This window comes from Agelaius phoeniceus, chromosome 9, assembly GCF_051311805.1.
Source record: "Agelaius phoeniceus isolate bAgePho1 chromosome 9, bAgePho1.hap1, whole genome shotgun sequence".
NCBI classification, from domain to species: domain Eukaryota; kingdom Metazoa; phylum Chordata; class Aves; order Passeriformes; family Icteridae; genus Agelaius; species Agelaius phoeniceus.
The window spans coordinates 15,242,259-15,268,844 of NC_135273.1; the positions used below are offsets into that span (position 1 = coordinate 15,242,259).

At 36.5% G+C, this 26,586-nt stretch overlaps 1 protein-coding gene across 3 annotated transcripts in view; it reads right to left on the minus strand.

The window, feature by feature from the left end:
• The window catches only part of DNTT (DNA nucleotidylexotransferase), a 140,661-nt gene that overhangs the window by 15,456 nt on the left and 98,619 nt on the right, over positions 1-26,586 (minus strand). For all 3 annotated transcript variants that reach the window (XM_077183041.1, XM_077183042.1, XM_054637628.2), the window contains 3 exons: positions 15,732-15,834; positions 8,866-9,129; positions 7,335-7,418 (listed from right to left, as the gene is read on the minus strand). In XM_077183041.1, coding sequence (XP_077039156.1) covers positions 7,335-7,418; positions 8,866-9,129; positions 15,732-15,834 — 451 coding nt within the window. The remainder of the gene's footprint in view (positions 1-7,334; positions 7,419-8,865; positions 9,130-15,731; positions 15,835-26,586) is intronic.

Genomic DNA, 26,586 nt, shown 5'->3' on the forward strand with positions numbered 1-26,586 from the left:
TTGGTATTGCAAAGAGATTAGATTTAGCTAAATATATACATGAATTACATGCAAACTTTGTAAAAATGACCAATCATATGCTGTATGAGAAACATTTAAAATGCTAAGGAGAAGCACACTTAGGCACATAAGAAAATGCATCATCATTTTTTAACTTACCAAGAGGTAAGAAAAGTAGATTATTTTAATTCTTAATTTTTAAAAATACACCAGGTGCAAAAGGAAAAAATCACCCAAATCACATATGCAATTTCCACTTACCTGAGTGAGAGTGAGAAGAATTAAAACATTAATTAAAGTATGTGCATCTCTTTACAATCACTCAGGGTTTAACTGTAGTAATCTTAGAATCACAGAATCTATTAGGTTGGAAAAGACCTCTGAGACCATCAAGTCTAATCTATGACCCAACACTACCTTGTGAACCAGACCATGGCACTGAGTGCCACATCCAGTCTTTCCTTAAACACCTCCAGGGATGGTGACTCCATCACTTCCCTGTGCAGCTCATTCCAATGCCCAATCTCCCTTTCTGTGAAGAAATTCTTCCTGATGTCCAATCTAAATCTCCTCTGATGCAGCTTGAGACTGTGTCCTCTTGTCCTGTCCCTGTTGCCTGGGAGAAGAGGCCAAGCCCCACAGAGCTACTACTTCCTTTCAGGTAGTTGTAGAGAGCACAGTGGAAATCAATATTATAAATTTTGGATCTTTGTGTTTACTGTAGCTTTAATCCAGTCATTGTTGCAGATGTCTAAAGCAAACTCTGCAGCTGCAGCATGTTTAATTCATCAAGATGTTCTCAAGGCTGATTATATCACCATTATAACTTTATAATTTTAGAGCAGCATCTGCCAAAATAAGACTATAACTTCCAGTTTTACAGAATCATAAAAAATGTGTCTTTAACTGTGCAAGTAAACTTCTGCAAGCAACTTTTTCAATGAAAGGTAGTATAGAGTAGATTTTCTCAGATGATACCAAAAAACTGACTGAGAGACTGCAACTACTGAATACACAATTAAACACTGTGAATATTACACAACTTCATGTAATAAAATGAGGTTAAAAAAATCATAGACAGCTCTTCCTGATGATAAATTTTTTTTTTTTTTAAAGAAGTAACGTGTTGGGCAGTGAAAGGAAAAAATACCTGCTTGAAAAACAAAGCTGGCTTTTTATTAGGAGACATATTTACAAAGTTCTGGCAGTGCAGATAACCGCCCAACCACCTGCAATCAGTCTGGCTTCCTCAGAGCAGTTTCTGTCCTCTGAGCCAAGCCACCACAGGAACACATGAAATGACTTTTTGCACCAGCATGGTCACTGTCAGGTAAGCCACATTTTAAAATAAGTGTCTCAACACAGATGCAGACTCAGCCACAGAAAAACTGGAATATTATGAGGGAGGCTAGAGGCTCAAGGATGTTTCCAGGCATGGCTGGAAGGGCTGCCTGCTGCAAACACAGAGGTTGTCTGTGAAGCAGCTACTTGGGCAAAACATGGGCAGTAGCAGAACTCAGACACCCTGAAGCCAGCTCACCAGAGCATTGCTACCATAAAAACAGCCATTTACTGGGGCTGTGGTAACACCTTTATTTGGCTTTACAGATACCTGCTAAGGCAGGCAGGACAAGCCCTGCCTGAAGAGTCAGTCAGGTTTTTTGTAGATAGGAATTCACTCTGCAGGCAAATGGTAAAGGACACTGCAATACTGATGGTGACAATTGAGGGCATGTGAGCTTCACAGTGGGAAAGAAATCCCAGGATAAATTTCCCCTTTCATGCTTATTATGGTTGCCCAAGAAAAAGTAAACTCTCTCTTAAAAAATCTGGGATCACAGAATCTTACTATATTCAGTATAACTGCACAGCACTAAATGGCTTGAAAGGCTGGGTCCCATTATGAAGTTTTCTGAGCATCTTGTGAGTTTGTTATTCAGAACAGTTATATAAACCACCTCGCTTGTTATTCAACAACTAAATAACATTTCACGCCATTCAAATTCATACAAGGTTTTTTAAATGCAAAATTGTCATCAATCATCAATCAGTCATCTGAATAGTGTCATATTTTTTCCAATATTTCTCTAATAGAAAACATTAAGGGACCTATTTCCCATCTTAAATTTACATGGGACATAAAATTAATAACTGCTTTCTGCCTCAATGACTCTTCAAAATAACACTGAGCTCATGATCCTTCTCTTACAAAAAAAATCAACCTACAATGTCAGTGCAAGAACATTCATATGCAAATAATTCAATTAATCTATTATACCCCAAGAACTCCATCTATTCTTTCACAAAAATAAGCAATGCTAATTATTTACATCACTTCTCTTTGCTGCCATGAGCTGCATAAAGTAATAATTGGACTTGAAAGGGATTTTCTGGAATATTATGAAAATAAATGGGTTTATACAAGTTATGAATCAGAATTTACAAGACTAATTCAATCCTCCGATCTCACACTTGGTTTGAGAATTTCCATAAGTGAGTGGTGTATAAAATGCAGGAGAGAGACACTTTCTACATGGCTCCAATCCAGCTATGAAACTGTTCCACATGCCATCCTGACATGAAACAGCTGGATCCACGAGATCTCTCTCTATTTCACCCAGGTAAAAAGCTGTCAGGATGTCGTCAAAACTTGCCAACAATGCCCTAGTACGCACACCACTAGTCCAGAGACAATGGACATTGCACACAAAAAATTTCATTGTGGGTTAAGGGATAATTGCCTCCTAATCCAACACAGAGGAGTGTCAAGGCAACTGTTGATGTCCTAGTTTACAGACTAAGGACCTTAATTTTTCCAAGAAAGAGCCTACTGTTCAGCTGACCTGACTTATGCTTCACACAGGAAAAGTGGTTTGGGTTTTTTTTTTTTGCAAAATCATCTCTATTTTTCTTATAGAGCATATTGTTCACTCATTAATAGGGAAAGTTTTACAATGAGAATTTTATTTGCCCATTCATAAAAATGTCATGCCATTTGTAGCAGCAATAGTACCATAAGACATGGGGAATGTACAACTTTTCTTTCTTCCTTGTGACTGATCAGTGAACTCTATTCTGTAAGAGTGGGGATGTTTGACCTCCAGCTGGTGTAAATCACAGGAACTACATACCTCAGGTTGGAATATACCAGTGCTAATTTCCATACCTTTAGTGCACAGTTCTACAGACACACAGATTTGGACATACACTCATCTTTTTATCTAAAAGAGGCTGACAGATAATTGGGAGCAAATTTTCAATTTTTTTGTCACAATTTTCCTAAGAAAGGAAGATCTATAAAATGCTCTTCTTATTACAGAACTGAAAAAATCATTAGTTTGATAATTGCACACTGTCTTCCAAAACCAACAATATATGAAAAAGATTCACACTAGAAAGAAATAAAAATCAAGGCTGAGGAATAATTTCACAGTGTAACTTTGTAACAAGTCCCTGGAGAAAATTTCTCTTCCTTTTGTTCCCATCTGCAAAGCTATGTAATTGATTCCTAACTGCTGTGTTAATGCTCCCAATTCCTGGCAGAATCCCTCTGGAAATACATTAAAGTAAGCAGGACTCTCTCCTGCTGCAGCCCTTTGAACACTGGAATCTGGGATTCTCTGACATCCATCACGTTTCAACAGTGGGCCACAGTGCAAGCATCTGGGCCAAACAGCTGATAAATATTAATACAGAAGTATAAAGTATACTGAATTATATATTGAAATGTCGAGCAAATCAGGAAATTGTTTTCTTTTGTAATGAATAACATTCTCTTACAAGTACAGTTACATTCCACCAAATAGAAATTAAATAAGAGCAAATAATATCTGCTATAGCATGGTTTATTAACTTCTTATAATGACTTGAAAAATCTTAAATGATGACAGGCAAGTGTTTTTTAAGGAAAGAACTTGGTCTTCTGCAGGATCAAGGAATAGGTTGACACTTCCTGATCTTCCTATACCTTTTTCTGTATGCACACACAGACTAATAAAAGAAAAAGAATGAAGCAAAAAGGATTTGGTCCAGCTCCCAAATTCTACCCAGAGCTCTCTCTACCCAGATCAGAGCTGTGCATGAAGGTTTGCCTGCCTGGACAGAGCCAGTGACTTAAGATGACCTCTCTTCAGCAGACCAGGACAGAAATATGGAAAAGATGTATTTCAGTTTTCACATTTGGTGCCTAATTAACCCTAATTAAGCTTGTGTTGAGGGATCTTGAGCGGCTTGCACAAGGGATATCTGCTTCTTGATTTTTTTTAGCTTTAAGAAAGGAAGATTTCATCTCAAAAAGAGAAATACACTTATGAAATACAAATTTTCATGTTCCAATCCAATTTTATGAGGCAGTACAGATAAAATACCCACGTTTTTATTGTTCCCTACGAGTCAAGCAATTTTAAAAGAAAAGAACAAGGATTATAATAAAGTAGATTCTCTGCTCTTCATAGTTTAATGTAAAAAATAACTAACAAACCAACCCTAAACATTTTACAATTTGGGCATATGTTCCCTTGTGCAAAATTAGATTATTTTTATCACTTATTTTAAGCTAACTACTCTGATGACCCTAAAAATGAATCAACCTTGGCAGCCACACAATTTACTGCCAACATCTCCTCTTCGACTATGGGCCATCAAATTTCACAGACAGACACCACTGCTGTATTCTGCACATTTCTGATCTTAGTACACACTGGGCAGCAGTATGGAAGGGGTTTGTTCAAACTGCCATTTGTGGGAATAACCTAATACAAAATTGTAAAGTTAAAAATATTTTTAAATATATTTGAATTTAACACATTAGATTATAAATATTCATATACTTGCCAGAGAGTTATCTCCCTGCTTCTTGTTAGAATAACAGTACTTGAAAAAAGAATCTGTGTTAAGCAGATTATAAATTCAGTGCTCCCTGGTCTGAAATTTTTCATATTGCATATCTGCCTGAGAAGTTTCTTTCTGTGTGGAAAATATCAGCTAATGTAATTTAGCTATTTCTGAGACTGCAGCAGAAATAAGAACAGTATTCTGCTGTGTCAAAATATTAACACAACTTCTTCTGTTCGAAATCTGCATTGCATCTGTGGTTTGCAGCAGAAAACAGATTTTGGAAGTAAACTAGCTGTGTTTGCAATTAAATGAGAAATGGCAGACCTAGATATTGGGGAACAAGGGGGGGATGATGACAGATTTGAAAGCAAAGTCCCTCCCTGAAAGGGACAGCTGACCCAACCATGTGCCTCGATATATGGAAATCATAGATTAAGGACTTTGTGGTCAAGACAGTTGAAATCTTCCCTGGAGATTTGGTCTGGGTGTTTTGGGTTTCATTCAGTATGGTTTTTGTTTTGCTGGTTTGTCTTTGCCTTTGTCAAGAACTCCTGCCTTATGATAAGGAATAAGGAAAGTTTTCTGACTTTTTCTTCTCAGCCCTCTCTTTAGGTCAATTTCTTCAGTTTTGGGCAGTCCAGCTGAGGAACTGAGGAAATGTAAATTGAGACTCAGACATGTAGAAGGTCTGGAGACTAAATTACAGTTACAGCTGATGGTTTGGGGAACCGCAACATGGGTATACACATTTCTTTGGATTTTTCAAATTTCCAAGGCAGATACTCAACAGGAGAAATTTAAGGCTGGACACCGCAAATGCAGGGCCTTTGCAATCAATGAATGTTTAAGACTTTCAATCTTTCTCTGCCTCAGCCCTTTACTTGAAAATTTGGGATGACAAGAACATCTTCCTAGAGCATACTGTGAAGATAAACTCATCATTTATCTGTGAATCATCCTGGCTAATCTAGTCAAAAACACATGGAAACTCACTTTTTTTTTCCTCCCCCAGAAAGATTTTAATGGTATATCATTTATAGAGCCTAAACATAGTCAAGAAAAAAGAATACTGATTGATGTTGTTCATGAAAGAACTGTGTCCATTTTTCATCTCTGAAAGTCTCAGAGCTCTGAGTAAAAGCAGCAGATATAAGGATACATACTCACACACCAAGCAGGCAAATTTTGCTGCATATAAAAAATAACACTGGCATTCCTCCAAAATTCTTTGGTTTTCCCTAGTGCCATTTTTTGTTACACCCAAAAATCTATTGAACAGAGCAGATATGAATGTGCAGATAATAACATCAGCCATATTATGTTGAGGAAAAGCCTTTATATTTTGAATACTTTCAAAATATAAAAGACAGACAGGAATACACTGACATCATCCCTAGGTTTGTGAAGAAACATCCTCTTTAGACACATCATAGCATATTTATCTACTATTGATTTTATGTTTTCTTCTGAAGCATCTAGTATTGACAATTGCTGGCGACAGGATATCTGACTAAATGGATAATTAGTCTGATCATTTCCCCAGGTTTCCATGTGAACTGAGGATGCTATAGCTGCATCTGGACCTGATGAGCACATATGGAGACAGCTGAAATGGAGTGATGGCTTAGATCACTCCTGCATCTCAGAAAGAAGCCATGAGACAGTACTGCATGTGAGCAGGGGTGCTGAAAGCAGCCTCCATTCTATAAGGAATATATAGGAAAGATTAATGTAAAATCTTGATGTGGTACTTTGCCTTTCCCTAAATTGATATCAATAAGCATCTTCAGTATTGATTTTTGCTTATTATTTAAATGGCCTAATACAAATACAGACAGTAAGCCAGATAAATGCAGAGATCAGTATAACTGCAGCCAAGAGCCTTTATACCAGAAATTATACCAATTACTCCCCAGGCTGCCAAGCCTGACTAAAGAGAGCTCCACACAGACTTCTAAATGCAGGGCTTTAAAAGCAGGATGATCCCTAATCCTTACTTAGTGTCATACCCTGCAAAAACTTCCTCAAAACTTCCTTCTAACTGAGCCTGTACCACTTACCCCTCTTCCTTTGCAATGTCAGACCAATATGAGATGAAAGTGTGTTGGGGACACAGAAATTATCTCTCCTTCTGAGACAGAGAGGCAGAGAAGTGCCTTTTTCAAATACTCGCAGATAGTTTGTTCTCAAACTATGTGTTCTCTCTGTGAAGGCTGCACAATTCCTACCAAACACAAATGCCTAATTCATGTTTCTTGTTACATTTCAGGAATTAACTCACAATTGCCAAAAAAAAAAAAAAAAGAAGGATTTCCAGACTTACTTGTTCAGATTTAATCAGGCTGTTCCAGTGAAACTAAATCATGTGAAGGTGGAACTATTTACCAACAAATGGATAATCAAGCTAAAATATTCTATATACTTGAATATAAAAAATTAACTGGAAATGCACTTGGAAATAAAAACACATTAGCTTTATTTCTGAGAATTAACAGTACCTTCCTCCTGTCATATAATCCATGGTTATCCAATATCATCTTCCTTTCATGTGTAGCATACCTCCGCAAGTCACGTCCAAATTGCTGTCAAAAAAAAAGCAAACATCAAACACATGCACAAACCAAAATTCTTATCTTTTGCACCTTCTAACACCAAACCAAATAATAAACTAAGGACCAAAAATTACTTCTATTAAAGGAATATAGTCTGATAAAATCAATCATGTGAAGGGAAATGTTTGGATAAGGTATCCAAACATTTGCATCCGTCCATCATTGCAGTCAGTTACTGTGACAGCAGTTGGGCTCTGTATAAGAAAGTAAAGCTGTGATGGGCTCCCACAGTCTGTTGGTGAATTAGCCCAACAGGGAGTAGGAGTTCAGTGAGGCAGAGAAAAATGAAGTCATTGCCTACTCATCCAAAGGGCCTCACACTGTGTGTTTTTGTGTAGACTCCTATCTACAGACTCGAGAGAAGAGCTTTTAAGTTGCCAAACACTTCCACGATAAGAAAGGACCCCAAAGTCTGCAGAACTTAATCCAAAGTCCAAATAAATACATTTTGTTATCTCAAAAAAGTGAGTGAAGTAACTCAAACTCAGCAGGAGAACACATCAATTTCAACATTTGGCCTGGTCTAAAACATCCTGCTTCCAATTAACCTGAGTAGAACAGAGTGGCAAGGCACCAGTACTGCTTCCAGCACATCAAAAAGATAATTCAGAGCAGGCTCAGAAGCTCTCCATTGTACCATGTAAACACTCCCTAAAAAATTAACATCAGAAGGCAAGAAAGTAGAACAGATCAAAAAATAATTCTGTCTGGAGAGAGATTAGTCATTTGAGTTTTGAGTTTTCATTAGGTAGAATTTTTTTGTTTTGAAAATAGTGTACTATTTTATATTATGCCAGCTAACTAGTGTCTATTGAGAAAGTAGCTATCATTTCAAGCTTTCTTATTAAAACATAAATCAAAATATATTTTATTCTGGTTCAAAACAAATGTCTAATTTTAATTTTTTTCCAGTTTTTTACAATTTAAAGGAGTCAATTAAAATGCAACTGAAACAAAACATTTGATCTAATCCAAAAAGAAAGATATCAAATTGCTTTCAATTTCCTACAAAACAAATTAAGTTCCAATTCAGAGTATCTCTTCCTCAAATGTTTAATTTCCTGTAATTATGTGACGCTTTCCAAATCATCTCTACTCAGTAACCATTTAAATTGCTTGTTAACAGCATCATGATGTAAAAGACAACACAACTGACCAAAAACCTAGCTCTCCACTTCATAAACCTAAACACTAAGCTTCAAGGAAAATAGAGCTTAACTCTCCTAGAGAGACATCCATAAATGTTAGTAATGAATTCATCAGCTCCAACCCATGACCAGGGGTGGATGACAACATGAAATGTGATGTGTGGACATCAGGAATATTTTTTTTTTTAATACATGAACTCTGAATAGTCCTGCAACAAGAAAAATGTGTTTGCAATGCTAAGAAAACATACAGTGCTGTGGTTACTTACCCTGGAGCCTGTCCAGCCTAACAGAGCATATGAATATTGCTCAAAGGGGGTTATCACCAGATCCACACGGATTGCCTTCCAGTCTTTGACTTCTGCCATTTCCAATTGTTTTGATGTGTTGCAAGTGCTGTTGTCTACTCTTGGCTGATATAATTTTAAAATTGCAAAACACTTCTGAAAATGATCCATAGCATCAACTCTTCTGCTTGGCAGCTGTTCCTTTACAAATGTTGACTCAATGATATCACAATAAAGGAGTAAGCCCTGAAGAGAAGATATTGTTCACACTGAATTGCTGAACTGGTTTTACTGTCATTCCAGAGTTTCTAGAGAGTTGTCTTAAAAATTCATGTGAAATGTAACTTCAGTAAACAAGGAACTGTGCCAGGGCAAATCTGGGCTAAGGAGAGACATGAAACAGCTTCAGACTTTGGAAAAATATTTGAGGGAAATCTGCACTGGTTGATATCTGATAGTAGTGAGGTCCTGCCCTGTACTAAAGTGATAGAATTTGCAATTCTTCCCCTCCCTCCTTTTCTCCTTAGCCTTTTTCTAGTTAATGTCAACAGAAATTTCTGAGTAAGAATTGATGTGTTCCTATGTGGCAGACATCTAGAAAAATATTATTAGTCCAGTGCACAGTCTTGCTGAGGCATTCCAAAGTGGAAGATTCCATTTGGACCATAACTACTGCATGAGATTTCCTTGTGACAAGGTCTGGAGTCTCCAGAGAGATGGAAGATCCCTGCCCATGTCTTTTGCTCAGAGGGAATGCCCACTTCTTTAGGTCCTTGGACCACTTCTTTGTTTCTGTTTTAAAATCACTCAAAAGTTTACACATTCTCTTCTTCTGGACTAGGGGCTTTTTTAAATTGCACAATTGAACTGAGAGTGTCTATAAGTGGTTTTATTTGATGGCTGTCAGTTGTAGTTTAGGAATGGTATTCTCCCATTCAGTAGCCCAGATAAAACCACTCCTCTTGCTTCCTCCTCCCCAACTGAAAACACAAAAGGCAAAGATCATGGGCTGAGATAAGAACAATTTCCTGGAAACAGCAATGAGGTAAGACAACAAACAGTACCAGCAGCACTACTAATAACAAAAGGTATAAGACAAAGAAATTATTTGCATGTAAAACACTAGACCATTTCAACCACCACACTTTCTCCCACTGGAAGGAAAATCCTTCTTCTAAGAAGAGACAAAGTCCCTTTCCCCCACCCCGGCAATGATGGAAAGTGGTATTGAATAACATTAGGGTCTGGCCATGCCCCTTCCCTCTGATCTGGACCAGGACCAGGACAAAGGGTCTCCAGATAAGACTCTTAATGTCCCAGGTAACAAAGAACTGATTTTTTGGAAGAATACTTCAGTATTAAAAGCAGAATTTGATTATTATTTCTTTTATTTAGTGCAGGTGTGGTAACTTTACATGCCAATATCTTAAATGCCTTAGAGAATTCTTTACAGTAATAAAATTATCTTTATCACTCAGAACTATAATTCTGCCCCCCCAAAGAAAAGGCATATCAAAAACACTTAATGAGATATGATTTCCATGAAGATACTCTGATATGTATTATTATATTTTTAGCCTCCAGCTTTTTGTTGATGATAGCTCCAAATTAACAATACCATTATTCTACTGGAAATCAGTTATAGGCTTTTCATGGGTCAATGAGCCAGCCTTTTTAATGATAACTATTTTATTTGAATTGGCATTCTTTCACTTGCTTGGAATTTTTCTTGATTATGAAGATTTATTATAACCTGATATGAGAAAACTCCTTATGTAGCTTCTGCTCTTGTATTACTAGTTTCACAGTCTGATGATTTGAAAATGCTTAAATTTAGCAGGTGCTCTGTAACATCTATCTTTAAAACAGCATTTTTTTCTTAATTTTACCCCAATGTCACAAGGCACTGATGCTTGCTCTTTCCAAATATAGACTCAAAACAGCTGTTGAGTGTTAATGCATAACTGCTTATTTTCCTGCTTTTTTTGATGAAGCTATACTCCCTTCAAGTTAATTTTCTTGCTTTTAATGCTAATAAAAACAATTTTAATATCATTCATCACTGACCAATAATTGATGAATTCATGCTTTGATTAAGCATCAATATTCTTCCCATTTTCGGTAAAAACCTGTTAGCTACTTAGCAGTATTTTCTCATTTTTTGCTTCATTTTTCTTTTTGGCTCTTGGAGATTTGGGACACTACACAATATATACCAGAAGTCAGGGTATCATCATTAATAGGAGCCAAAGCCTAGATCATATGCATTGGGATAGCATTTCCAATTAACCTAGTATAATTAGACAGTGGACATCACCAACACCCCACAAAGCAAAGGTGAAATGCACTTAGGTACACTTGGAAAAAGCATTGCCTGAAGGGGCAGTCAGCTTTGAAGATTGTATGAAGTTCTGGCCACTGCTGGCTGCAGAGCTGCATCCTTCTCATTACTCTGAGTCAGGGAATCTGCAGTTCCTTGAACATTTCAGATTGATCTGTACACCATAGAGTGCTGTAGGTCCTGTTTACACAATCAAGTTTTACAGTGTGGGCATTTTAATTTCTCAAATTTACAACACCATCAAAACTAAATGTATTTTTTAGAACAGTTATGTGAAGACTCTCAACAATTTTCCATTTTTAGAATGACTGCACACTTTTACTTAAATATGCTGAGTGCTGGCACATCAATAGCATTGATATTGGAGTAAATCCATGTTCAAATTGAGGAAAAGTATGACTTTTTAGAAAAATATTAAATCAATTACTGAAAAATCAATCAAATATGGTCACTAGCATTCTCAGTCATTTTTAATTAAATGGAATCTTATTCCATATTTAGTGTTACATGTTGTCACTATTCATAATTGTTGCTAGCTGGATTAATTCTGCTAAAGCTAAGTAGGATCATTTTATATCATCTGAAAATGTAATCCAATATGTTCTTCTGAAACGTATACGTTGTTGCTATAAATTTTCTTCTGAGATAGTTTAATAAAGTGAAACTGGAATTCTTTTTTTTTCAGTAAAATTCCTATATCTAATCTAAAATAGGATGTAGCATGTTCATTTGGAAAAATCTCAACCTAGATGAGACAGATGGAATTCTATAAAGTAGAAGAGTTAAAGGAACTGATGCCTGGGAGAAGTCAGGCCTTTTAGGATAAGAAGTCACTAGAAAATAGCATCAAAGGTTTGATCAGCAGTGTAAAACTTGGCAGCTGCTGCATAATCCTGCAGCTGCCTTGGTCACTTTTTCATCTTGAAGTTCCCTGTGTGTCGGAATGATCTGTTTCTGAGCATGTCTGGAGCAGCCTGACTTTGACAGCAATGGACAGATCAGCATGGAATCCATCAGTGTAGGTGCTTACCTCTCTATGCCATGGGCATTTCCACTGCTGAGCAAGAGAAAGAGACAGACAGACAGACAGAGAGTTACATGTACCTACTCATGCACACACAGCTATACAATACACACCAGAAAGATCACATGTCTTAAGAAATGCCAGATCTTCACTTAGAACACAGCAGGAAATGGAACACTTCTGCTTACTTTATACAATAACCTCACAAGCAGGATAATCAGATTCAGCCCTGTACTCTCTCTAAAGAAATTTAAGCCAAGATCTCTCATGTTTAGGGCTCTAACCACCTTGCAATAATCTATTTTAGGTAAGAATTTCCTCATCTGAGTCAGAATGAACGAAAAAAATTCATAACGAATTGTGAAGAAAGCTGAGACAATATGTGTTCCCAAAGGAGCTCAGCATCCTTATGCACTCTTTCATCTGAAACTAAAGGTTCTTTCCCCTGGCTTCTTAATAATGTCTGTATCTTGTCTTAGAAACAGGTTTTGTTGCTGGCAAAAATCCAGCTGTCACTTAGTAATGAATGTGTGGCTTTCCTGTGAACCCTGTTTCCAAAAATCTGTTTCCAGCAAAAGAAAAAATATTACTTGCTCCTCGCCATACTCTTTAACGGGATATCAAACCTTCCCCTTCCTGATCACCTCATCAAGAGTGAATACTAGAGTTTAAACCAGACAAGTAATATATTAAAATAGGTAAGCACAGGCAGGCATCTCCATCACTCATTTTCTTAAAGCCAAAAGAAAAACAACAGCATTATATTTACATGAATATAAAGGGAAAAACCGAAGAGTGCAGGAGTGCCTGTAGTAACAGCATCTCTTCCATTGTTGAAAGTATGTATATAACAGGAACAGTGCTAAATATAGCTATACAGGTTTTCAGCAAAAAATGAAAGCATTTTTTCACAGTATGTGAATGAAGCTACATGGACACAGATGGCTCAGCCTGTTTGCCCACAGACTCCCAAGCTCTAGCCCACAGAAGCAATTTCTTCCTTTCTTTATGAGGCTTTTTGGAACCATTAAGACCATAACCTGTGTACTGCATCACAGCTTTTCCATTTTGCCACTCTACTTTGAAGACTTTGTGTTCTCTGTTCCCCAACCCGTTTATCCCTGGTGATGCTGGATCAAAGACCATAATGGTGCTGATTTAGCCATTTCATTTTCAGCAGCTTTCAATGGAAGGATCTTGTAACACTAAACTTTTGAGTTTAGTTAACACTAAACCTTTAAACTATTTAAAGCTGTGGTCCATAATTTGGAAGTTAAACATTGTGGAATCCTTCACTCATAGCTGCCAAAAGGAGGCCAACATCACGACCTCCGTGATGTACATCAATTAATTTGGGCTTAGAAGGAGCAGCACAAAAGTGGCAAGCTGTGATGCAGACTACTGCAAAAAGTTACAAAGTGCTTTATTTGGGGTTTTCTTTGTATCCTCCCCTCTCCCTTGGAAATCAAAGATAATAAAAAGGCAAGAGGTGTATAAATCCTTTCTTACTTTTTTGCATTTTGATTTTGCTGGCAGCTTGTTTTTTCAGTAGTGCCAGTAAAAGCCTGTATATTACAAATGCCACAGCAGAGAGGTAGTGTAACTAGTATAAACCATGAAATGTCTGGAGGACAAACAGAACACAGGAAATCATTGTCCATAGGTTTAAACTATACCCAGCTTCTCTGGGTTTGGTCTCCATGACCATTGTTCTTCTGATATGCTCTACATGCTGGGATTTCTAGAGGAATCTTAATCTTTTTATCAAACTCCCAGCCACCCTTGACCTCCCATACTCTGCCTGCTCTCCTTTCTGCCAAATAGCCCCCTTAACAAGAAAACCAGTAAGAACAATTTATTTTAATTTTCTTTTCTTTCAATTCCTTTTAATGAAAACAGCTCAAATCGAACTGAAAAACTTTAGTACTTGTCAGACTTCTCAGATCACAGCCATTTTTCTCAGTAATGTAAGTGGAAAAGAAAGAATGAAAGGCTGCACTCAGGGCAGGCTCTAGCCTTGGTCTGTTGTCACTTTTCCAGTCTGCTCTATTATAACAAGCACGATTTTTGGAGGACCCATACCTGGTTTCCTAGAGATTCAAGTGTGTATAAGAAGGGAAAAGACCCATTCTAAGAAGAAAGGCAATGTTTCTCATAGTAAAGGGAATATAATAACTGTGAAAGGACCTATACATTAATAATAAAATGATTGATAAAAATAGAGTATTTCCTCAGCACTCATTAATTGCCATGGCTTCATTGCTTTTGAGTAGTCTAAATATTACCTGCTATCAATCTACTCCAACACATACAGCTTCCACAGAGGAATGAGAAAAACCTAAAAAATTAATAATAGTTTTTTAACACTTTAAAGACCAAAAATCAACCGGAAGAAGAGGAATTCAGCTAATGTTGCATTTTACCAGAAAAAAAAAAAAACAAGTTTGAGGCCCTTCCATCAAAGTCAGCTGAAAGATTTTGACCACCTTGAAATATACAGTCACATAAGCTTCTGTGTAGTTGGGTGTTTTTAATCTTTCATGTGTTAACCCATTATACATTAATTGAAGTACACAGCTCAAGAATCAATTCAAAAGCATCCTCTGCAGCCTGTCAGCACTGAAAGCTGACTTGACTTAGCAGTGAGGTACTTGATGATTCACCTCAGGGTGCTGGCCTTTTACTTGTTGAAATGTAGTCTATTTCTTTGAATAGTATTGGTAGTAAATGTTGAAAAATATCTCAGCTGGCTAGAAAAGTAGAAGAAAAACAAAAGTTTCTTTTTCTCAACATACTGTATTTTTCTGACCCAGGAATATTTTAGCTACCTGCACCTGTTTTAAATGAGACACCTCCAACTTTAAAGCTGCTGGAAACTGAAGAGCTGAACAGAAAGAAAAAAAAAAAAAAGAGCAAAAAATCCCCAACAAAACAACCAAAAATCCATCCCTTAGATGAGCAACTCCCCTAAGAAATGACAGAATTGTCTAGCACTTTGGATTGGAAGGGACCTTGAAGATGTGTGCATTTTTCCGAACACAGACATCATGGAAATCTGTGTCAATTTTTCTGTATTTCTACACTTACAGCTGGATCTCCCTGGAGCAGCTTCCCCTGGGAAAACCTACTCCCACCTCAAGGAGAAATTAAACAAGTAGACAGTTTTTTTTAAGTAAAAGAACAATTTTCTCCAACACTCAAAACTCTACCTAGCTTGACTTCTCACCTCTGACCAGCTGCATATTCTTAGAGTAAGATATTACAGAATGTATGTGCACAATTCTGATATATCCTTCAACTTTAGCATTCAGAGCTACAGGACGCACCTAGATCATGATGGTTAGTAATCAAATAGAGCAAGATCCTGCTCCAAAATACTGCAGTCAGTTGTAACAAGGTGTATGACATTCTTTAAGAGCTATATAGGCTTAATTCAGTGGAGTTAGAACATGTCTTTTTGGCCAAGTGCTCTTTAGTTCATACCTGCTTTTTCCATAAGTCAATAACTTTATGCAGAAGTTCATCATCTTCTCTTGGTCCTGGATTGGTTATCAAAAAATCTATGTCATGTCCAATATTCTTACCCCTAGAAGGAATAAATAACAAGGACATTAAAAGAGTTAAGTTCCTGTTGAATTTTGCTGTTTTCAAAGAGAGCATTTTTGCTGCATTATAAGAAAAGTTTGCAGAATAAAGTTAAAGCAATGTTGCTTCAAACATAAACAAAATAGAATCTTTTATTTCTATTATGGGGTCTATTAGTGTTCTTTATAAAATAATAATTACAATTTTTTTATCAATGTCCTCTGTTTTTCAACTAGATCCTACAGATCCATTTGCAGATGTTAAATCTCTTTCTTTCTTTCTTCCCCTTAAGTCCCAAAAAGGAAGATTTTAGTCATCTTTGGATTTAAAAAAAAGCGTAATCAAAATACAATGTTACATATTATTAATCCAGTGCAGCAACAGCAGATAAACCTGTCAATCAAACTACCACAGATTTAAATATTCTTCTTTGCTTTTGATGCACATCTTAATGTACAAAACTGTGATTATGAACATTTATTGTTTCTTTTACCAGCACATATAAATCCTTTGACTATTTCACAGTTCTTATAAATATTACAATGCTTTTTACAGAGATGGAGATTGATTTTTTTTTGAGGGCAGTTCATCCTTAATGTGACTAAAGCTTGTTCATTACATGCACTAAGGATTTCATAATTAAATCTGCGTGCACAAAATTTAATTGCAAATGTTCTTAATGAAAAATTATGTCATAACCTCTTGTTTTCCTCTTTTAAGTCTAAGCATTCAGCTTGTCTTTCATCTACTTTCCAAAGGTGTTAAACTGAAATCTGATTAAGACTTGGCTATCATTGGAAAACAGGCAAAAGCATGTTATTGAATGTTTCCCTTTAGAATTATAAAATGCTTGAGAACACAAGAAAATTTATCTCACAGTGCAATTCATCTGAGTATTGCAGAACCAATATGAGATTTTAATTTTGGATTGGTAGTACAACAGGAACTGCACAAACATTTACTGAGTGCAATCACTCCAGCCTAAGGAGAAATGAGCAGAGGAGAGGAGAGATTTCTGCAATGAGAATAACTCTCCTTTGTGGAGTTGGTGGAGTAAGCACCCAAAATCTGGAGTAGTGACTCTTATGTGTAGCATATCTCCAAATGTCTCTCATGTGTTTATGGGAAAAGTCTGCTCTTGCTGATGCTCACAAGGGTACCTGATGTTATTATTCAGGAGGGCTTCAGTCAACACTGTGTCAAGAATTCAGAGAACTTGTGAACTGCCATTCAAGCAATGAAAATAAAACTGTGCAACCCAAAAGATATTTAAAAAAAAAATTCATTAGATTATTTATTCTCTTAAAATAATGCCTAAAACTGAACCTGGTTTCCTAAACTTGCAAATTTGTAGGAACAGAACTGATAGGCAGACTTGTCAGCTGCCATTTGTGTGACAGGAAGTCATCTAACTGATGGATAGTTGAACAGCATTAGCACAAAGTTGTAAGGAGATGAAAGTCTGGGGTTTGCATTTGACAAGCAGTCATACTCACTATAATGCAATTATTGTGCTGTTTCTGCAGCAAAATAGAAATTGCTTAAACAGATAGAAATTATTTCAAAGAGGTTTCAAACAAAGCATCAGTCTAAGCTTAGAAACTGAACAGCAATTCAAAGTCAAGAAGTTAGAAAATATTTAGTACTCCATGTAACACTGAGTTATTTTGTAGGATGCCATTCATTATCTCTAAAATTACAATAATAATGCAAAGCTCTTACATAGCACTTTTTACTAACATGTCTCAAAATATTTTTCAAAGGCAAGGAATTGACTATTCCTATCTTAGAGATGCAGAGTGGCATAAGAATATTTGCTTAAAATTATTTTTTAAAGAAATCAAAGGAAAAAATTGGAAGCTGATGGAATTGGGAGCTGACTCCCCATGCTTCCTCAACATCCACATATTTTAGGTTAACAACATCTACAAAATCCTGCATCAATCAAACCATAAAATCACAGGAAATCCAAGGTGCTTCATTGGCCCTCTATTTCCCAAGCCAGAGAGAGTATTTGTTGAAATGCTCTCAGTGGCTTTTCTTTGGTGACTTCAGCTTTCTGAAGCTTTGAGCAGGAAAATATTAAAGTTTTGGATTTCTTATTCAGAATCCACTTACATATTTTTCTTCTCTTCAAATTTAAACCTAAATCTCCACTGGGCTGGAGCTATAAGAATCCAGCACCTAAAAGAATGGAAATCGCAGCTTACCTTTTGTTCTAATAATTTATTCAAGCCTGAAGACAATAAAAAACAGTGCACTATTAATTAACTGTGTTCAATTCTTGGCTGACTAAACTTGTATAAAGCTGGTAAATGTTTCTTAGCAGTCAATGAACTACCTTTAAGGTTGTTGGAATTATCTTTCTTGATGTTATTAGATCCCAAGTCATCAACTATAACTTTGAAAATATGTGAGGACATTTGACGATTTTCTTGAATATAGATGAGTAATATGCATAAACATCTAAGAAGAACAAGATGTAATTGCTGAAGTGATGATTGTGTGGCAATGGAAAAGGAATTAAATCTTGCAGAAGGTTGCACGTAGCTGAAGAAATATTGAGCAATGATCTTTTGTTTGAGCAGTAAAGAGAATACTTGAATAAGTAGCAGAATCACTTATTTTAGAAACAAATAATTTATAAGTACCATAAAATGTATGTTCCTGAGGGGGAACCCTAGTAACCTTAGTGTGCATGCCCAGTAAAACATGTAATTACAGCTCTAGTGGAACATGCACACATATGTACACATAGTGCAAACATTTCTTTCTGTCTGTTCTGATATCAATGCCATATTTTTACTCTATCCTCTGTGCTGGGTCTCATTTAACTCCCACTGTAACAGCAGCATAGAATTACTGTTTGACATCAGTTGAATTTGACCAAATAGAAGTGGCTCAGGAATTCTGTCTAATAACTGCAGTCCTGATTAATTTGCTTCTACCACCTATCTCCAACCAACATATGCCTTTCAGGAAAAGGAACATACATTTATACTCCAAATCCCAGGTAGTCTACATGCCTGTGGATTTGCTTATTAAGCAGTCTTTGCTGAGATGTTGAACAGGGGACAGACAATTTCTTACAGCCAGATATTAAAATAATTCAGTGTTACTGTCAGTCAAACTATGAAGAACTACATATTTTCTTTGTATAAACCTCTTATAAAGAGAAAAACCATTCTTTAAGCTTGAAGTACTGGAGTGTGACAGTGCTACAACTATTACATAGAAAGTAAAATCCTGGATGTTTGACAGAAGAAGAATTCTACCCATTGCAAAATAGTTAAAGAATAATTCTTGGTTCTGATATCACAGATTTTCAAAACCTTGTTACATAGTGTCCCATCTTCACATATAAATTACTAGAGTTTAAATAAAATAGAAAAGCAGTGGTCTACAAAGTAGATCAATAAGTACAGTTCCCTAAATATTTTGCCTAAAGAGAAGTTACTGAATTCAGAATTTAATCACAATTTTATTATTCCAGAACATTTTCTCCCCTAACCTGAATCTAAACCCAGAGTAAATGGCTTTATTGACTCAGAAGGACATTAACCTTTGCTACTTCTACAATTAGTACACTGACAAGAAATTAGCAAAGTCGGATCTGTGCAAGGGTTTCTGAAACACCGATTTCATGCTGAAGGAGTTTGTTAAATGGAAGAAATTATTATGTTTGCAAAATAGTTGTTTCATTTGCAACAGGAACTAGGTAACAGTTAAAAGAAGTTAGAAAGTTATTTTGTTTGTGGAAGAAAGTGTCTTCCAAGACAAGAAAATGCTGTAACATTTATTTGAAGTTATTTCCTCAGCAACTCTCAATTACATATTCTGACAAATAGAAGTTCTGACAAATTCTGACTGTAGAGAGTATTAACAGCCTCAGTAGCAGCATAATACTGCACCAGGTCACTGCTAGCATAAATGACCAGCTAAGCTCTGTACACCACATGTTAAGCTGTTCTTCAAATCACTTCCAGCTTTATCTCAGGAGCTTTCCTTAATATTCAGGTCAGCTCCACATTTCCAAAACAACATTTAGATTCAACAGTGTCAATGCCATGGTGGTTCACATACATATAGACTAGGTAGCAAGAAAATAAATGCTCACTGAAGTGCAAAAGCAGCTCAATCAAAGTTAACAATCAAAACCAGACCCACAGAAAGCAGAGACAGCAGAATACAGAATGGAAGCGTTGGCGAGCCTGACTCGCATTGTGCAGTGCCCACTTTGGCAGCCAAGGGAGAGGGGAAGCGGGAACATTGAGCCAGAATAAAGCAGGGGCTCTTAAACACACCAAACTCCAGCACCAGCTTCATTTGTCCTCTCAGTGCTTCATCTCCACCTTAAACATGACAAAGATGTAAAACCAATGAGGATGCCTAAAGCAAGATGCCATTTCAGAGTTCATCAAATTAGACAGAAGGCTCAGCTGTACTATTTATCACATGAAGCCATACTGTGCTTCCCTAAATTTGCATTTTAAGAGTCATAGATCACTCTGATTCCAGAATTAGAACTCAGGAAAGCCTTCCAGTGCAGGACAGAGTAATAAATAGGAACAAAAAGCTGTAGAGATTACCAGGTTACTTTATGCAAAAATTAATGACAAGCACTAGATGACAATTTTGAGCATAGTTACTAAAAACAATAACCAAGATTCCTCCCCATCTTAACACTGCAAGTATCTATATCCTGATTTCAGTGAATGCCAACAGTCAGAACCTGCTTTTCAGAAATAAAGTAACATGCCTGAAGTAATGAGGAAAACAGTAAGCCAAGATCTGATCAGGGCTCTGTAGAAGACAGATATGGGTTGGGCTTCTTCAGATAAGTTCTGCTCTCCTGGTTGTTATTTGAATTAGATCCTAATTGCCTTTGAAGGCAGTTTGACACTAGCGGTTGCCAGTCAGTGTCAAAATTAATTCTCTTCTTTCTAATGCTACATAGGTGGTAAGGTACAAAAAATCACATGTGGAGATGAAAAGTGCCAGTGTGGGAAGATACCTGTGCTAACATTTTATAGCTGGACTCTGAGTTCAAGGCCCAGCCTTTCAGTTTGCACCAGCTGATAAAAACTTTGGGTTGAATATTTCCAGAATTCTACATCCAAACCGACTGAGAGTTTTTATTCTATATCAAAGGAAATTCTGGAATTCCTGCTCCTTAAGGGTTAATTGTTCCCTGAGTGTACATTACAGTGCACTTCTGGGGTATAGTTAATATCTGTAAGATGGTTTAATAGGATGCTGGAATAATGTCTAAAATAGCAATAATATAATTAAATCAACTGAAATAAATTCTGCCACTAGCAAAGACAATTAAAATTAAAACTGATATAATTATATATTTAACTGAAAAGATACCATACAGTTATGAGAACTACCCTGATTAATTTTGAGGGAATGTGAGGGTAAAAAAAAAATTGCTGTCATAGCTTTGTCTGCAGAATTACTTTTCCCACTAATTTAAGAATAGAATTATTTAGGTTATACTGTCTCTGAAAGAAAAATATAGTGAAAACTGCAAACTGTTCCCCTGGGCAGCTATAAATCAGACTTCTACAAAGGTTTGAATTGCCAAAGGTAGCATACAGCAGCTTCTTCACCCAGCCAAGTAATTCAACATAAACCCAGCTGAACTATGTAAGTATTTGGCAAAGATTCACAGGTATCTTCTCTGGAAAAAGTGCTTGAGGGTGGACACTTCATTAAAATGCTATTTTTCTTGCCCAGTGTAACAGTAATTCTAATTCTCTGGAGGCAGAACCTATTTTCCATGACTGTGGAATGTATTTATTTTATTTCTGAAGTTAATCCAACTTTGCAATGAAGCAGCATTGGGAAAAATCCTTTCCCTTTAGGATCAGAAACCTTACTAGACAGCATAGGGGAATACAGCTTTAATAGAGGATACAAAAAAGAAGCATTTTTGGCTTCTCATTTATTCAGCAGGATATTGCTGGTATTGTGCATCAGTAGCTTCTGTTCAAGAAATCTTTTAGGGAATGACCAAACAATGCAGACAAGTAATTACTTAAAAGATCTTCTTGTATCAAGTCAGAGGAAAGGAGTATTACCCGCTGCAGCAGAAGGGATCACATCACTGGTTATTTCTACAAGTTTTGTTCTGAGGGTAAAAATCACTGAAGTGGAGAGAACCAGTGAAAAACCTGTGCAACAGCACTTAAATTTACTTGAAATGTAATTTCACCCTCAGTGACTGCATTGCCTCAAAAAAGGGAGTAATGCATGGCACTCACCTCGTCTCATTAAATGCACTTTCAAAGACCAAAGTATGTCATGCTATGCTTGACTGTATCTTTTATGACCCAAAAGAAACTTAGACATTTCCCAGGGTACAAGACACTCAGGTACTCCTCTTCATGTCATGATGATAAGTTTTGCTTTAACAGGTATTTAATTTAATGCAAAGAAAGGAAAACAGTTATTAAGAAAGTGTGGCTCTCTCTAGTGACTGTATCAGTTGCACAGCCTGGGTGGTGCTGTTGTGCTCTGGCATTCACAGAGTGGTTCAGGTTGGAGGGGACCCCCTTGGATCATCTGGTCCAGCCTCCCTGCTCGAGCAGGGTCATCCCACAGCACATGGCACAGAATTGCATCCAGACTGCTCTTGAATATCTCCTGTGGGGGAGACTCCACAGCCTCTCTGGGCAATCTGTTCCAGTGCACAGTCACTCACACAAGTGAGAAGTTCTTCCTCTGTGGGAAAAACGTATTTGTCTTCCTTCCATGACATTGATGCCTGGACATGGCTGTCACCAATTACACCCTGATGCTGAATATTTATCACTTTTGGCTTGCACACAAGATGACTTTTTTGTTGCTAACAGCTTTAGCCTCTCTGAATCCTCTACTTGGAGTAAATTCACTATTCCACCAAGCAAAACAAAACTATGCTTAAGCTTTGAAGTGCATCACTGCAAGTGCTGTCTCAATTTCATATAAATAGCACAACTGTACCTGGAAGCTGGCCATGTAATTTCAAGCTTTAAAGCTTATGAAATGTACCATACCAATCTGTCACAGTTTTATTTAAAGTCATGAAATACATTGCTGAAGTTTTGCTTTTGCTGTCTTGGCAAATTCTTTAAATTACACTTAATTTCAATCAAGCATTTCAAATGACATCATAGAAACTTCCTGCATAAACAGATTTTGCCCAGTGCCAATCAATGACAAAAAAAAAACAAAAAACACTTCAACACTGTTTGAAAGAGACAAACAGTCCAATAAGTATTGATGTGGATTTGGGATCTCATATATCCAGCTGAAATGTGAGACATGCAGATGAATTTAGTCTTAAAACATCGATGTAGTTTTGCACACATGAACTGTTCTGTCAGCACATTCTATGGAAACAAGCTTTCTCACTCTTAAGAAACAGCCTGTAAGACAGTGGTACAGCATCCTTAGTTACTAGTAATTTTACAGATTTTAATTATTCTGAAACCTGCAGGGAAAAAAAACATATTCCACTATGTAATAAGTACTGAGAAATCAGACCTGACTGGAGAGAAGATGTGTTTTTATTATTTATAAGAGGAAGTATCTCAGACTAGATCTGCTCAGACATCCTGAAGTACCTAGTTTCTTTCGGCCTAATTAAAATCCTTAAAGACAGCTTTAGAATTATGCAAACTGGTGACAAGGAAATTCAACTTCCTCCAATTTTGAAGAATACAAATAAAAGATCAGAGTCCTCAGATGCTAGATATTTTGGTGAATTATCAGAAAGCATGATGTACTTTAGGGAAAAAAAATAAAAAACCCAAACTAAAAACCAAACAAACAAAAAAAATACCCCAGCCAAATAAACAAAACAACAACAACCACTAAGAAAGGAAGGTAAAGAAAATTACCTCTACCTCTATCCAAAAATAAATTAATTTGAGAGGATGAAAGAGAAGGTTAAGGCTTTTTGAACTTCTGTCTTTGGAGGTAATTGGTGACTGGCACTTTCCAGGACAGACTCCCACAAACTGGGAGAGCACTGAATCCTTCCACATCTGGGTTATCCATTATGTATAGCTATTAATTTTTTTCAAGACCAATTCAGGTGCATTGTCCAAATTCTGTTGGTGTTATGCCAGAGAAGAAATTTGGCCAGAGCAGGTTATAGATTATATATGTACTCCAAATATCTAAAGGTAGGATGGAATCCTTACAATGCATTGACATTTGAGATTTAAAAGTCAGAAAGCTTTCCAGTTTTTTGCTTCCATCTCAGCTGGTGCAAACCAAAACCTCAGCTAAGTGAGACACATATTGCTAAAACAGTAACCTAGTGATCTCTTCAACATCATTAATAATGCAGCAGAAAAAATAGAAAGGTCAGCTGCATTCAAATTATTTACTGAAATAAGTAAACAAAAGTCTGCATTATTAATTATGAAAGGTGTATATTTAAAAAATGCTTTCAATAAACTACTTGCGACACCTTCTTTTTCTGCAACCAGTAAAAAAAGTCTTTTGCAACTAAGGTGGTTTCCATTTACTAGTTTAGATTTTTTTATGTCCAAGACAAAATTGCTTGGTTCAGAATTGTTTCTATTTTACTTATTCAGAATTCCATAAACATGTATAAGCTTAGATTTAAGATACAGTATTTTATTTTAAAGAAGAAGGTAAAAGTTATTTTTCTATGCTGCTACTTTAACAAAATTAACAGTCAGCTTTATAGCAACAATTTGTCCTGAAGCTTTCTGGCAGTAGATTGAAAACATGAATACAAACCCCATCCATTTTAATTCTCTCTAACTAATTGTCTTGAGTGTTTCAAAAGGCTTGTTCCTTTAACATATCCCTTTGTCACAGAAGCTTTCATCAAAATGTTCTTTTTCATGCACGTCTACTTCGGCATTTCTAAAAATCAAAACGTTCTCTTTAAACAATTTAAAAGACAATATTAATGTTCATGTGAGGAAGGAAACATGCTTTTTCAGAATGCCTGAATGATATTAAATGTTCAGCCTGGGTTTCACTTACTTGGCAGTGATGGGACAATCCGTAGAATCAGCCTACCATAAAAATAAAGGTTTCTATTTGCTTCCTGCTCAGCTGTACTGAAGTTATATAAACATGACAGTTTTTCTATTAAAATTCCTTGAACTGAGAAATAGATTGCTGGCATCCACAGTGTGGGGGGGAGGAAGGACAACCAGAAATAAGACATCTCTCAGAAATTCTAACATGAAATAGGATTAACACTTCTGTTTGAGCTGATGGTGTAATGGCCAAGGACTGTAGGTAATTGTTCAGACATCTGGGGTAGTGACAAAGACACGAGAAGCCAAATTTTGAATTCTGGCATTTTGGGGGAATATGTCTAATTCTACCTTAGTTGTGATTACTTTAAGATATTTTATCAATCTATTCCATCAAAGGAGATACAATAAAACATTTGTGTAGTTGCCAGCAGACAGCTGCAACATGGTGAGTTTGAGTCTAACCTTTCTACCAAGTTTTACTCAAGTACTTCTGAAAAAAAAATATGCACAGTTTAAACTTCAAGCACATGTAAAATCTGGTTAGATTTAAGAAAATTGCTCACTCAAATTTTTAGAGTGAACTGTGGAATTCTTCCAGGATTGAGCTGACAAACATATTTTCAATAACTGCACTTGCAGTAGTAGTTGTCCCTACTGCAAGTAAGGTAGGTAGGGAATTTTACAGAAGCATAATGCAGAGAAAATGAGATTGTTCCCTTTCAATACCTAATTTGAATTGTTTCATCTACTAATTTTGTCTAAGGGAAGAGGACTTTACCCCGAATCTATGGGATATACTCAGAACACCAGCCTTTTACAGAGAAAGAAACTGAAATTCAAAACTTGTCTACTTGGTTTACACGAGCGGTTTGCCAAGATAGCTGTGAGGTGTGAATGTACACTGTTTGCCAGCAGTTCCCTGCAGCTGAAATACTTACACCTTTTGGGCCAAAATAGGCTATTCCATTTGAGAAAATCATTTAAACTATACTATCAAAGGAACACTGCATCTCCACCGAGAAACGCTGCCAATATATTCTACAAGTACAGGCATACCAGAAAAGCCTTTTAAAGCGTGGACAAGCCTGTCATTAAATTGAACTTCTAACTTGAGTAAATCCCTCCATTGTGAAATCTTGTTACCCTCCTTTACAGAGTTTCCTTGCTCTGTTCCAAGATGTGATTCTCCATCAGCCTAAGGAGCTCATGAAGTTGACTTAGTCGATTTATTCTAGATTGAAAACTTCCCTGATTATTACTAACCAACTTCCTTAATTCCCAAACCATGACAAGGAAATACTCTGTTTGAGAATGTAGCTTCTTAGAGTTCTCTCTGTGCCTTTCTTCCTGATCCAGATATCATAAAGCTCTAGCCATGTATTTTCAGAGTCTTTCAAAGAACTAGTCATGTCATACTTCTTGTATTCTTGTCCTGACTTCTTTCTGAAAACAATCCTGACTTTTTCAACCTTCACTTGTTTTGTTTTCAACCTTCACCTGAGGTTTTGTGACCTCAGATAATGAGTCATTTCAAGGGTCTCTTCAATATAGGTACATATTTTAATATTTAGGCGAAATGTGAAGATGTATTCCCTGTGTCACCATTTCTTGCCAGTTCAATTTTTCAAACAAACAGTTGAAACTGACCCCCTATTTTGTCATGATTCAACTGAAATCAGTGTCCAAGCTCCCACCAGCCTTTCAGTGAGAACAGAAGGACAGGCTGTTCACATTTC